Source organism: Pelodiscus sinensis, chromosome 1, assembly GCF_052426305.1.
Source record: "Pelodiscus sinensis isolate ZL-2025 chromosome 1, ASM5242630v1, whole genome shotgun sequence".
Lineage (NCBI taxonomy): Eukaryota > Metazoa > Chordata > Testudines > Trionychidae > Pelodiscus > Pelodiscus sinensis.
Window position 1 is genome coordinate 68,056,425 of NC_143052.1, and position 13,902 is coordinate 68,070,326.

The following is a 13,902-nucleotide window of genomic DNA, read 5'->3' on the forward strand; positions in this document are numbered from 1 at the left end:
CGGGGGCTCGTACCCCATTCCTCCCTCACCTCCTTCCACTTACCCCTCCCTAGCCCCCCTTCCTGATGTACAAAATAAAGGACAATTGTGTTCAAAAATAGAATCTCTCTTTATTGAACAAAACTGGGGGAGACTGGGAAAAGGAGGTGAGAGAGGGGAAGAGAGAGGGTGGGAGAGGGGAGGGCAACTACAATGATGAGGGGTTTGGAAGAGGTCCCATATGAAGAGAGGCTAAAGAGACTGGGACTTTTCAGCTTAGAAAAGAGGAGATGGAGGGGGGATATGATAGAGGTCTATAAAAGCACGAGTGGGGTGGAGAGGGTGCATACAGAAAAGTTCTTCATTAGATCCCATAATAGAAGGACTAGAGGACACCAAAGGAAAGGAATGGGTAGCAGGCTTCAAACTAATAACAGAAAGTTGTTCTTCACAAAGCAACGAGTCAACCTGTGGAACTCCTTGCTGCAGGAGGCTGTGAAGGCTAGAACTAGAACAGAGTTTAAAGAGAAGTGAGATCAATTCATGGAGGTTGGGTCCATGCAGTGGTATTAGCCAGGGGGTAGGAGTGGTGTCCCTGCCCGAAGTTTGTGGAAGGCTGGAGAGGGATGGCACGAGACAAATGGCTTGGTCACTGTCTTTGGTCCATCCCCTCCAGGGTACCTAGGGTTGGCCGCTGTCAGCAGACAGGCTACTGGGCTAGATGGACCTTTGGTCTGACCCATTATGGCCATTGTAAGCTCAGGGCTCAGAGTCGGGGGTCTCAGTGGACTACCTTGATTTTCATGCAAACCTGCTCCTGGGTGGCCAGGCTGGCAGCTATCCTGCCCTAGACGGCCACTTTCCTGTGCCTAGTGCGGAGGTCAGGGACGAGGTCCACGATGTCTGCACTAGACCAGGCGGGTGCCCGCCTCTTGCGGTCCTGGGCAAGCTCCCGGGAGCCGCCAGCCTGGTCCCGGGAAGAGGGGGAGGGCTGGGGGCATTGGGCGAAGCCAGGGATTTCTGCTGGTATAGAATAAGACAAGCTGAGATGGGAGAGATCAACTTTTATTTATTAACATAAGTACTGTTCAGGTCCTATGGAGAAGTCTGTGATGTAGTGGGCCAGTGGCTCTGAACCTGTCAAACTACTGTACCCCTTTCAGATCTCTGATTTGTTTTGTGTACCTGGGACTGGGACATTTCAGTTTAGAAAAGAGGAGACTGAGGTCTATATGATAGAGGTCTATAAAATCATGAGTGGTGTGGAGAGGGCTGATAAAGAAAAGTTATTTATTAGTTCCCATAATAGAAGAACTAGAGGACACCAAATGAAATTAATGGGTAGCAGGTTTAAAACTAATAAAAGAAAGTTCTTCACACAGCGTGTAGTCAACCTGTGGAACTCCTTGCCAGAGGAGGCTGTGAAGGCTAGGACTATAATAGAGTTTAAAGAGAAGCTGGATAAATTCATGGAGGTTAGGTCCATAAAAGGCTATTAGCCAGGGGATAAAATGGTGTCCTTGGCCTCTGTTTGTCAGAGGCTGGAGAGGGATGGCAGGAGACAAATCGCTTGATCATTGTCTTCGGTCCACCCTCTCTGGGGCACCTGGTGCTGGCCACTGTCGGTAGACAGGATACTGGGCTAGATGGACCTTTGGTCTGACCCAGTACGGCGGTTCTTATGTTCTTATGTACCTCCAAGTTTCATCTCAGTTAAAAACTACTTGCTTAGAAAAAAAAGTCATGGTTCACTAGTGCTGAAAAATTGCTTGCTTTCATGTTTTTACCATATCATTATAAAATAAATCAATTGGAATATCAATCTTACACTTAAATTTCAATCTTTACTATATAGAGCAGAATAAACAAGTCATTGTCTATATGAAATGTTGGTTTGTACTGACTTTGCCAGTGCTTTTGATGTAGCCTGTTGTAAAACTAGGCAAATATCTATCTTGATGTTGCCCATGGAAGACTTCTGCATATCTCCAGGGGACACATAACCCTGGTTGAGAACCACTCTACTGGGAAACAAATCCTTAAAGGGAGAGGATTTGGAAGTCCTGTGAAATAGGCAGGTGTGAGAAAGTTAAAACCCATGTCCTCTGAGGATCTGTAAAAATGGGAGCACTCCCAGCTAGATCTCCAGATATAAGATTCCTTCAGCAATGATGGCCAGGGCCAGACTGAGGGGTTGGCAAGCCGGGTAGCTGCCTGGGGTGCCAACTGATGGGGGGGCTCCTGATGGCAGCTGTAAGGGGCGCGCAGCATCCCTTATAGCTGCCATCAGGTGCCGCGTGCCCGGCTCCTGCAGTGCTGGCCCCGCGGCGCCAGCCTGCAGCGCCATTCCCCCCACGGCCGCGGGGCCCTGCACGGCCTGGCGCACGCACCAGCAGTGATTGCCAGGCCAGGCTGGGCAGCTCATGTGCCATGCACCCTGGGGGCGGGCCCCAGGCTGTGCGCCAGCGGCCGTGGCCAACCCATGCATGTGCCATGCGCCCCCGGGGAAGGCCCGCACATGCGCCGTGTGCTTGGGGGCGGTGCTGCACACCCGGGCCCGGGGCACTAAAATGGCTCAGGCTGGCCCTGATGATGGCAATACCTCTATGTGACTCTTCTGGCCCACATTCTTCCATCCTGAATCCCCTCTCAGGAGTTCTACTGCTTCTGCCTTTGCCTCAGCAAGAGACATCTCCTCAGACATCAAACTGGCTATATGGGGGATGATGGGAAAAGAAGCTAAGAGGCTAGCAGAGTCCCTGTTTCCCCTCCTCCCCCCTTTTCCTTCCCTCAAAACATTGTGGAGCTCCAGCTGAGAGTCTGTCATGACACGTAAAGAGCAGGACTGGTGCTGTAGAAAAGTCATGACCCTTTTCTCTAAGGGTATGTCTACACTACAGCGCTGTCAAATTAAGCTAATTCGAATTAACGCATCTATACATAAAAACTATTTCGAAATAGCGTTTTGCTATTTTGAAATAGCATGTCCACACTGAGTGGACCCTGAACCGGAGTTAAGGCTGGCTGGAACCAGTGCATCAGGTTAGGACTTAGTGTGTGGGGCTGCTGCCTGAGGCTAACTGAGCTCTGTGCTTAAAGGGACCCTACCCCCACCCCAGACAGACAGTTCTCAGGAATCCCTGCTTGCTTGTCTATCTCAATGAGGGACAGCAAAGCAGTCCTGTCTTGGAGTGCCCTGAGTGCCCAAACTCAGGACACCACAGCACTCGGCCACATGGAGCCAGAGCTGCCCCATGGCATGCCAGTGCATCTCGTGGGGTCGTTGCCATCAACCCGGCTGCACTGACTGCAGGCTGCCATCTGGGGGGGTCCATCGGGGGGCTGTCAAGATCCAGAAGGCCTTGCAGGAGAGCTCCCACCCCTCAGAGCCCGCAGAGCCACCCTAGTCCTCCTCACTGGGGGCTCATGCCCCATTCCTCCCTCACCTTCTTCCACTTACCCCTCCCTAGCCCCCCTTCCTGATGTCAAATAAAAGACACATATGTTCAAAAATAGAAACTGGGTTTATTGAACAAAACTGGGGGAGGAGGGACAAACCTCTGGGGAGACTGGGAAAAGGAGGAGGGAGAGGGGAAGAGAGAGGGTGGGAAAGGGGAGGGGGAAACCTGGGAGAAGGGAGCTGGAAGGGGGAAGCAAGGGGAAGAAGGGGGAGGGAAGCTCAGTGCCCAGGGTTGGGAGTCTCGCCAGACCAACTTGATTTTCATGCAAACCTGCTCCTGGGTTCGCATGTGGCCTTTGGTGGCCAGGCTGGCAGCTCTCCTGCCATAGACGGCCGCATTCCTCCATCTAGTGCAGAGATCATGGATGTTGCAGGCATCCCCCCGAAACCTGAATAAGGTTCATGATCTCCACCCTGGACCAGGAAGGCACCTGCCTTCTCCAGCCCCTGTCAGGCTCCTGAGAGCTGGCAGACTGGTCTTGGGGAGCGGTGGAGGGCTGGTTGCCAATGGCTTGCTGGCTCATGTTTTGGGGCCACTGGGTCAGGGGCTCCAGTGGCCACTGCTGGCTCTGGGCTGGCAGGCTTGGAGCTGGCACAGGCACTGTGGCCAGGGTCTATCCCTTTAATGGCTCCGGGGTTGGGGGAGAGGAGAGTAAGTTTTCCTGGTTGTGCCTAGAGTGGCCACCAGGGCTCACTGGGAAGGGCTGGAGGCCCCCTATTTCGAATTAAGTGTCTACACAGCATAGCTATTTTGAATTTGGCATTACTCCTTATAGAATGAAGTTTACCAAATTTGAATTAAGGGCTCTGGTATTTCGAATTAAATTCGAAATAGCAGTTTGCATGTCTACACAGCGCCAAATTTCAAAATAAAATGTAATTCTGAAATGTCCCTTACTCCTCATTGAATGAGGTTTATACGAATGTCAAAATAGCGAGCCTGAAATAATGAGTTTGCTGTGAAGACGCGGAATAGCTATTTTGGAATACTCTGGTATCCCAAAATAGCATTGTAGTGTAGACATACCCTCAGAAAGCTTCATTGCTTTTCTCTGAATTTTATCCAGGTTTCTAATAGTCTTTTTCATATTGTGAGGTATCGAGAACTGGATCTATTTTTAAAGGTCTAGTATTTCCCAAATTAATTTAAGGCCAAATTATAATTTCCTTACTACTACTGACTAGCACCTTATTCTGTGAGTGATCTGATTAATTCCAGTGGGACCATTGAGTGATCTGATTAATTCCAATGGGACCACTGATAAAATAGGTTTATACTCAAATTGAGTCAGGCTATCAGTACCCTAGACAGGACTATTATTTCCCTGCTATGTGGAATGATGCTATTACCGGCACAGCCCAAAATCATGCTGGCTTGTTTGTTTTTGTTTGTTTGTTTTTTGTTTTGCTGCCACAATACACGGTGTGTTCATATATAGATTGCCTTTCGTTGTCCTCACAGCTCTTCCAACATTGCTTTTCAAGTATCTTCCTCACATTGAGTACCTGTATTTTGGAGTATTACTGTCCCAGATGTACTGCCCTGTATTGGTTTGGGTAATTTGGATGCTGCAAACCTGTATGGGTATGTCTACACTACACTGCTAGTTCAAACTAGCGGGGTAATGTAGGCATACCACACTTGCAAATGAAGCCCGGGATTTGAATTTCCTGGGCTTCATTTGCATAAACCGGGCGCCGCCATTTTTAAATCCCGGCTAGTTCGAACCCCGTGCCGCGCAGCTACATGCGGCACAGAGTAGCTAGTTTGGGTTAGGCTTCCTAATCCGAACTAGCTGTACTCCTCATTCCACGAGGAGTACAGCTAGTTCGGATTAGAAGCCTAATCCGAACTAGCTACTCCGTGCCGCGTGTAGCCGCGCGGCACGGGGTTCGAACTAGCCGGGATTTAAAAATGGCAGCGCCCGGCTTATGCAAATGAAGCCTGGGAAATTCAAATCCCGGGCTTCATTTGCAAGTGCGGTATGCCTACATTACCCTCCTAGTTCGAATTAGGAGGGTAGTGTAGACATACCCTATGTGAGAAATCAAGTGTGTAAAAATACTGTGTGTTAGTATTAACTGAATCAGGTCCTGCAGGAAGCAAAGGAAGCAAATAATTCATGTATCATTGATGCAATCTGAGGACAGAGGGGTAACAGAAGTAATTTAGGTCTCGTCTACATAGTTGCGCAATGCATCTTTGGGGATGTGATTTCTACAGTGTACTAATGGGTTTGTGCAAACCCTGCTAGCTCCCACTAAAGGTTCCCTAGTGCAGAGTTTCAAAACCTTTTTTCTTTCGGTGCCTGCTTTCCCCCCAACATGCCATAAGAACTCCATGGACCACCTGCACCAACACAACTGCTTTTCTGCGTATAAAAGCCAGGCCCAGTGTTAGGTGGTAGCAAGCAGGGCAATTGCCTTAGGCTTGGCCCCACACCACAGGGGGCCAGCAAAGCTCAGGCTTTGGCTTCAGCTTCAGGGGGTAGGGTTTGTAACCCTGGGCCACAGCCCCACACAGTGACACTTCCACTTGCTTCCATCCACTGGCATGAATTTTAACACTGACCCAGCATGGCAGACCCCTGAAATCTGCTTGCAGCCCTCCACAGCACCCTTGGAACTTTGGTTGAGAACCACTCTAGTGCACTTTAACATAGTACTGCTTCAAACAGCACTATTTTAAAAGCACACCAACAGGGGTACACAGATCAGTTAATGCACAAGACCTTAGTGCACTTTAAAAATCAGACCCTCACAGTGCACGTTACCCCATGATGCAGAGAAACCCTTAGATTCATTTTTAGGAGTCTACCATTTTTCTATGAACACATACTGTGGAAATGCAGTCATGTGCACTCCATGATGCATGTACATTTCAGCAGTGTATGACAGATGTGTTTCCTGACAGACCATTAGTCATTTGCAAGCACCATCATATTTATTGCTGTTTGTGACACATTTAAGTATTGCATATAGTTAAGTAGGATAAGCTTCTCAATGAGCAAATCTCGGGGGAGTGATAGTTGCACTTTAATACTCTAAGCATCAATTAATTTTGTAATGACTTATACTGTTGGTTGTGGAATTGATTTGGACATTAAGTGCTGGTCTACACACATTTGCATCAGCTTAATTAAATTAATTTAAATATCACAGCTGGAGGAAGGCTTTAGAGGGGAAACATAGATAACTCTCCAAAGCTGGAGGAAGAGTTTTGTGTTTGGGGTGGTTGTGGGTGGTTGAAAATAGGGGTCATAATGGTAATATTTTCCATCTGCTCAGAAAATATATGTAGTGTATAGTCATTTCTCTTTAGGATAAAGTGTTATAAAGGTCTTAGGTGAATTATTGACATTTATTCAATGACATGTGGTTGTGTACCATGAAGATGCTGAAGTTTGATTCTTCCCTCCCTGACAGCTGTGCCCACTGCATGTGTCCAAATCTGAATGGTAATTTGCCCATGTGTAAATGACAACAGAAGGGGCAAGTCAGTAGAGGAATATGTCCATTATCCTAATCTGCCAGTATTGACAATCTACTGCAAAAGTTAAGAAGTAACACTAAAAGAGTGGCACTAGTTTGAGGTTGCTTTTAAACTTAACAGACCGTCTAAACCAAAGCATGTTTTCCCCTCAGATTTCTCTTTTATTTAGAAATGAGTGAATGAATGGTGGTCATCTTTTCATGGGACAGCATTCTTTCCTCTTTTATAAAAACCTTGTACTAGAAACCTTGAGGAAAAAAATCTCTTGTGTTGTGAAAAATCTAATTCAGTAATTTTTTAAAATAAATGACTTTTTCATTGGTTTGTTACCACTATCATGGTTGCCTTAAAAATCAAAGTAACGTATTAGAATCAAAATCTTTACAATGCTACTGAAATTGTATTGTGATTTCTTTGATGTGATCCCTTATTGCTGTTAGTGAGAAGACTTGGTTAAGTATTTTTGTTCTTAGATCCCCCTCCTTTGTCTTGCAGCTACTTGTGGCAGATTCCACTAACAATTGCAGTAGGAAATACGAGCCACATCTCTTCAGAGACAATTATATGGGTGGCTAACAAATCAGGTAAAAATAAACTTTCCTCACAGTGGAATCTTGTAAAGCATACATGTGTTTTACTGAACTGTTTCTCAGAATTGATCCTAGGTAATTGTTTAGTTGCCGTGCACCCAATTTCAGCTGCTTGACAATGAATTGCAAGAAAGAATTTTTGGGAGGGGAGGGAGGAGAGGAAAGAACCAGGTAATTTTCACAAAAGTTAGACAGTTCAAAGAAAAGCTTTTAAAAAGAAGGATGTTCCAGAGCAGCTATTTCATATTTGAGATCACATACTAAACTATTGTATAAATGCAATTCCCTATATAGAATGGTGAGGGCTAAATAAAATATCTTTGAAGTAAAACCCCTGCCAAATGTAGAATCTGTAAACTAATAAATGCAAAATTTTCAGTAATGCAATATTAAGGTTAGGAATACAGGGTTTTTTTTAAAATTTTATCAATCATCCACATCCAGAGCTAAGAAATATTTAGTGTCCTCCAAAATCTTTTTGTTGATCTGCCAAAGTGTTTCTGGCCCTGGTAGGTTGCTAGATATTGGAGCATTATTCTGATTACCATCTTGCTTTTTCCCCTTGCTTCAATTCTGACATGATCACAGTAACTACTATAACAGCCAAAGCTAGGAGCCAATACCTTTTATCACCAGAAAGCAGCTAGGAATACCATCTTGCAAATGTTAGAAAGCATTCCTCTCTTTTCCCTGACAGCACATGCTGTATCTGCTACTGAATTTATGTCAGAATTGAAGTAGATGAAGAAAAAGTTGGGGAGTTGAAGGATAAGATTAGAAGAAGTGGAAGAGAAGGAGCCATACACCCCCTACATGTCTGGGCAGTAGAGGAAGAATTGACCTGGTTCACAGTACAGAAAAGGTATAGCCTACGAGTTTCCTTCCACGGTAAATAGAACTAGAAGGAAGAAATGGCCAAGCCGGTGTGTGCCTGTCTTTTCCTTTTTGTTCTTTTACAGGTCAGTGGGGGATAATAGTTCCATAGAGCTTAGCAACGTCAGGGCTAGACATGAATGGTGTATACCAATAGAGCAGTGGAAATATGAGAATCCCAACTTTCTAGTGATATATGCTGTGTTTCTAGCCCTGACTGTTCATGGTATATCAGACCTTAATAATTTATTACTGCTCCCATTATCTAGCCTATTTTTTGGCACTGGTCAAGGACTGGGGTCTGGGACCAGTGTAATTTTCATTCTAGAATTTAGACACGCACTGGTCAGGAAATGAAAATGACGCTAATTTTCTAACAGCAGCATTATGCTGAACACAGTGCAATATTTCAAGTCCTTCAGACACTGCCTCATCTTTCTGGTTTGCTCTCATCCCACTGGATTTGATCCAGCTTCCACTGAAGCCAATAGCATTCCTATTGACTGCAATGGGAGCTGATCATGCCATATATCTGTCTGTCTGTTTCTCTCTCTGAAAACTCATTTGTCAGTCTCTTATGTATTTAGCTGCACAATTTCTTCCTTGCTGCCCTTTACTCATGGAATGCTTTCCTTCACCTCATCCAAAAATGCTCCCTTGACCAGCACCCTTGAAATCTGACCCCTTCCGAATAAGGGATTTTGCTGAACCAGGGAAGGTCATTTCTGGACCCCCTGCTGCCAGCCCTCCTGCTCAGTCCGCTAGTCTCCTGGAAGGCTCCTCACCTCCTGCTGGCCATGTTGCCATGCTGACCCCACTGGAGCCTGCAAGCAGCCGCGTGTGCCATGTTGGGGCTCCGGGCACCCCCAGGCAGCCACACATTGGGGCTTCCTGCCCCACTGAGCCACCGCAGGTCCCAGCCATGCCGGGCAGCCACACAAGTATCTCCCAATCCTGCTGGACAGAACTGCTGCCACATGCTGATGGCAGGCTTGTTGATGGCAGTCCGCTGCTCTGCTGGTCCAGCAGGGATCCTTGCCACTGGCTCTCCACCAGGACTCTCTGGTCCTGTAACATCCTTGCTAGACCATGGATGTTGCCAGACCAGAGAATCCTGGTTAAGAGAGTTTCTACCTGTACTACACTCAACTCTAAAAGACATCCTCAGAGATGCCTACAAGAAATAATCAAAGTAATGTTGTCTATATTGAGCACTGATTTGGGGTGACTGTTACACTTTTGAAACAACTTTCAAATGATTTAGAGCCATTATGTGGTGTGCATAGCTAATCGATGTGATGATGATCCTTTGTCTTTATGCTTGTTGCTCTCCTATCCGTCACTCACTAGTTGTGGCCTATTACAAATTTGATTGTGAACTTATTGGGGCAGGGATGGTAGCTTGCATGTTTCTACAGTGTCTAGCATAATAGGATATTTGGATATATTAAATACATGACTCATTTTACCCATTGTATTTGCAAAGTCCAGTGATTGATGCTATTGTGGGAATCCGAGGAGGTTTTCTGCAGCAGATACAAGGATGAAGTGCTTGGTGCTCGGGAAGTGTTTTGAGTCTGAAGGAGGCAGTTTCCAAGCTGAAAACACAGATGAAAATAAATGAAAACAATAATATCTCGTAGGACTTCTGGGGAGGAGCTGGGGTGATGGTACATGCAGAGGGTAGCAGATATACCTTCTTGCTGGGGAAGAGCCAGATGTGGCTGCCTGCCACCTCTGTGGAAAAGCTCCCTGCCCCTGTCACGTAGCCAGGAGAGACTTTGAGACTAACATCCTGTGCTGCCACATCCACAAGAGGCACTCTGAAGTGCAGGAGGGTGCACCAATATCCTTATCTTGAAGCCAGCAGCTATGGATTTTTTCAATCACAACGTTGGGCTGGAAAAATGAAATATGAGACAGAGGGAAAAGAATGTCAGAGAGATTTATCACTTGATCCATTCACACAAGTCTCCAAGACACTTGACACAGTGGTTTGTCTCTTGTGCCAGTAGCTCCACAGGTAGCAGGTTGGTCTGTCTGCCTCTGTCTGAGGCCTTCCAGTGCAATAATTAACACAAATTATATGCAGTCCATAGGAAAGATACTGGGCCTGGTATCTGACCATGTGGTGGAGTTAGGTATAGTTACATTTTGTGCTCTGCATGGTGGACTCGCATAGATGTTCTTCCACTTGCCACATTTCAGAGAGGAAGAGGCTGAGTCTGGAGAGCAATAATGGGTCAAGAACATGAAAATCCCCCTAGCAGTCCTCCTCTTCCTCCCCCACCATTGCCTCAGGGTCTTCCATCAGTCTGCTGCTGGCATGTTCCAGGTGGGATGGTCCTGAGGAAGCAGCTGTTCCATTCATGTGGATGAATGAAATCCTCTTCACCTTCTCTGTAGACCGGTGTGCACTTCTTGGAGACTATAGAGACTGGTGTGCTGAAGAAGTGTTCTGTGCACATGTCTGATGGTGGGCAAGAGAAGTGGAAGAGATACAGCCAAGAGATGAAATGCTGGGTCCAATATGCATCTTCAGCTGCCAAATAATGAAGAGCTGAGTCTGTGGGCACTAGTCTGATATCTTGGCATAGCATTACACCACCCTGTGTGTCACAGTGGCAGTGCACACCTCTCCAAGAGGGAAGGAGGCAGAGTCAACCGGAGAAAAATCCTCCACACTGTCACAGAAGGGAATAGGCCTCTCTCCCTTTGTATCCGTGGAGGTGCTACTCTCCTACTGTAGAATTGGCTTTAGTCTTGAATTCTGGTGGTGAAGATGGTGAGGCCCACATCTTGAAGACCATGGCAATATCACACAGTTGATTTTGCAAGGGGAGTACATCCATCTCTCTGTTGCCTGAGAGGAAGAAGCCATGATACTTTTCAAATGGGTACCTAAATATATAGACACCAAGTAGTGCTCCTTCTGTCTTCTGCCTCAGAGATGTCAATTTTCCAAAAGCGCGGACAGCGTGACTCCCACTCCAGTACTGTCACTCTGTTAATAGAAGAGGTTCTTCATGTGTGTCCATTTTATCTCCAGCAGGCAGCAAGGAAATGGCACAGAGAAAGGCAACAGTGATTAAAGGGTATGGAACAGCTGCCATGTATGGAGAGAAAAAGAGAATGAGACTGTTTAACTGTTGATAATTGCTGTTGAGACTGATGCATTATGTGAACACTTTTTCCCCTACTGTTCCCTCCAAAACTTCATCTACCAATAAGGGGTCAGTGATCTTCCTTTCCCTTCATGGGAGCCATGACTAACAACCACATCCCTTTTAGAGGGGAAACACTGGAGCAAGCTTTTATAGAGAGTTGTAGTTGCTGGTTAGAGATGTCTTTTTTTTTTTTTTTTTTTTTTTTTTTACAGAAATGGTCAAATTAGCATGGAATAAAATGGTCTAATGCTAGTATAGCTTATTCCATTTCCATTTCACTAGCAGGCTCATGCTGCTTTGTTTACTTAAACCATCGATAGCCATGGAACCTCACAGCTGCCATGGGCTCTGATTTGCTTCCTGCATCTCCCCTAGGCTGGAAATGGTGAACTGGATCCAATGGGAGCCGCAAGGTTCCATGGCTAGTGACCCTTTAGGGCACAGGCCCACTAGCAGCTTTCCCAAAGCGGGATTACAGCCCACTTTGAGAAACACTGCCCTACAGGAAGAGCCATACCAGTATCTACCAGTTAGGACAGGCTGACAAGTTTCAGACACCTTTTTCATTAAAGGCTGTTTTGGCAAAATAAAGATGTTTTGCGGGAACATATCAGTTTCAACAAAATTAATTTTTTGAGAGAAAATTTCCCTTCCTCTAAAATGGCTTCACCCTCAGGTGATTCAGGAGGAAATACAAAAGTAATTAAAGTTGTGCTAAATTCCACCTCATCTTAATCCTTACCACTTCCTGCAACCTGAGTTTTTAAATTCTGCCTCGGAGGGGTATGTTGTTCCTCTCTAGAGGAGCCATCTGCCTCAGACTGCTGCCTCCCCTATGAAGTCTAGTTCCCTGCCTTCACTTCCTTGGGTTCATGATGCAGAACTTCCACCACAATTTCACCACTGAGCAAATCTAAGGCTCAAGAGCTATGCTTTCTTTTCCCATCCTAAACTGCTGCATGGAAGAGTGCTGCTTCTGTGCAGCCTGCTTCAGGATCTCCTCATGGGCAGCATGTAAGTCTTCCATTTGGGAAGGCTTACGCATAAGTGCTGAAAATACCCTAGAAGGAAAGAGGCACTAGCGCCCAGCCTATGACCCCACCCCCTCAAGTAGGTTTGTCCATGTGCCAAGATTTGCCTAGAGACTCCAGAAATTAAAGATTAATCTTTAATTAAACATGATGACGTGACAAAATCTTCAGGAATATAGCCAAACAAAAATGGGAAAATTAGCCCCAAATCCATGTCCTTACTCCACCTCCTCTTCCAAGGCCTGCCTTGCCATTCGCTTCTCTCCAAAGTGTAGAGGAGAAAGTGGCAGGCATAGGGCACCTAGAGAAAAGAGGTGGAGTGAGGTCAGGAACTCGGGGGGAAGAGGCCATGCAGGGCAGCTCCTTGAGGCAGAGTGTGGTTGGGGGCAAGTTGGGGGCAAGTTCTGAGCATGAGTGGCCCCCAATACTTCTAGGAAGCTTCACTTCCAACATTCCAAAGGAGGCAGACTCCTCGTGGAATGATAATTGATTTGCATAAGCCGGGCGCCGCCATTTTTTAATCCCGGCTGGTTCGAACCCCGTGCTGCGCAGCTACACGCGACACGAACTAGGTAGTTCGAACTAGGCTTCCTAGTTCAAACTACCGTTACTCCTCGTAGAATGAGGAGTAACGGTAGTTCAAACTAGGAAGCCTAGTTCGAACTACCTAGTTCGTGCCGCGTGTAGCCGTACGGCACAGGGTTCGAACCAGCCGGGATTTAAAAATGGCGACGCTCGGCTTATGCAAATGAAGCCCGGGAAATTCAAATCCCGGGCTTCATTTGCAATTGCGGTATGCCTACATTACCCTCCTATCTCGAAATAGGAGGGTAGTGTAGACATACCCTGAGAGAACTGATGGACAGGATCCCATGGGATCCTAATACGAAGGGGAAAGGAGTCCAGGAGAGCTGGCAGTATTTTACAGAAGCCTTATTGAAGGCCCAGGAACAAACCATCCCGGTGCACAGTAAGAAAAGCAAATATGGTAGGCAATCAGATTGATTTACCAGGGAAATCCTTGGCAAGCTGAAACACAGAAAGGAAGATAAATGGAGATAAAAAGAATAATGTACAGTTTGGAGATGTAAATGCATATATGAATATCAAAAGAAACTATTCAATGCTCCAAGATAGATTATCAAAATAATAATTTTGCAGCTTTTTACGAGGCATAAGGGATCGGCCGACAAAGGCTTTCTTTGTCGCCTCATCCCCCTTTTGACAGCCACTTTTTGCCGACAAACTGCTGACTCTGCAAAAACGCGGCGGCCTTTTTTTTTTTAAATGAAATGTGGGAGATTTAAAT

At 46.2% G+C, this 13,902-nt stretch overlaps 1 protein-coding gene across 2 annotated transcripts in view; it reads left to right on the plus strand.

Moving 5' to 3' along the window:
- The window catches only part of TRHDE (thyrotropin releasing hormone degrading enzyme), a 346,334-nt gene that overhangs the window by 249,448 nt on the left and 82,984 nt on the right, over positions 1 to 13,902 (plus strand). For both annotated transcript variants that reach the window (XM_075931934.2, XM_075931938.2), the window contains one exon: positions 7,428 to 7,516. In XM_075931934.2, coding sequence (XP_075788049.2) covers positions 7,428 to 7,516 — 89 coding nt within the window. The remainder of the gene's footprint in view (positions 1 to 7,427; positions 7,517 to 13,902) is intronic.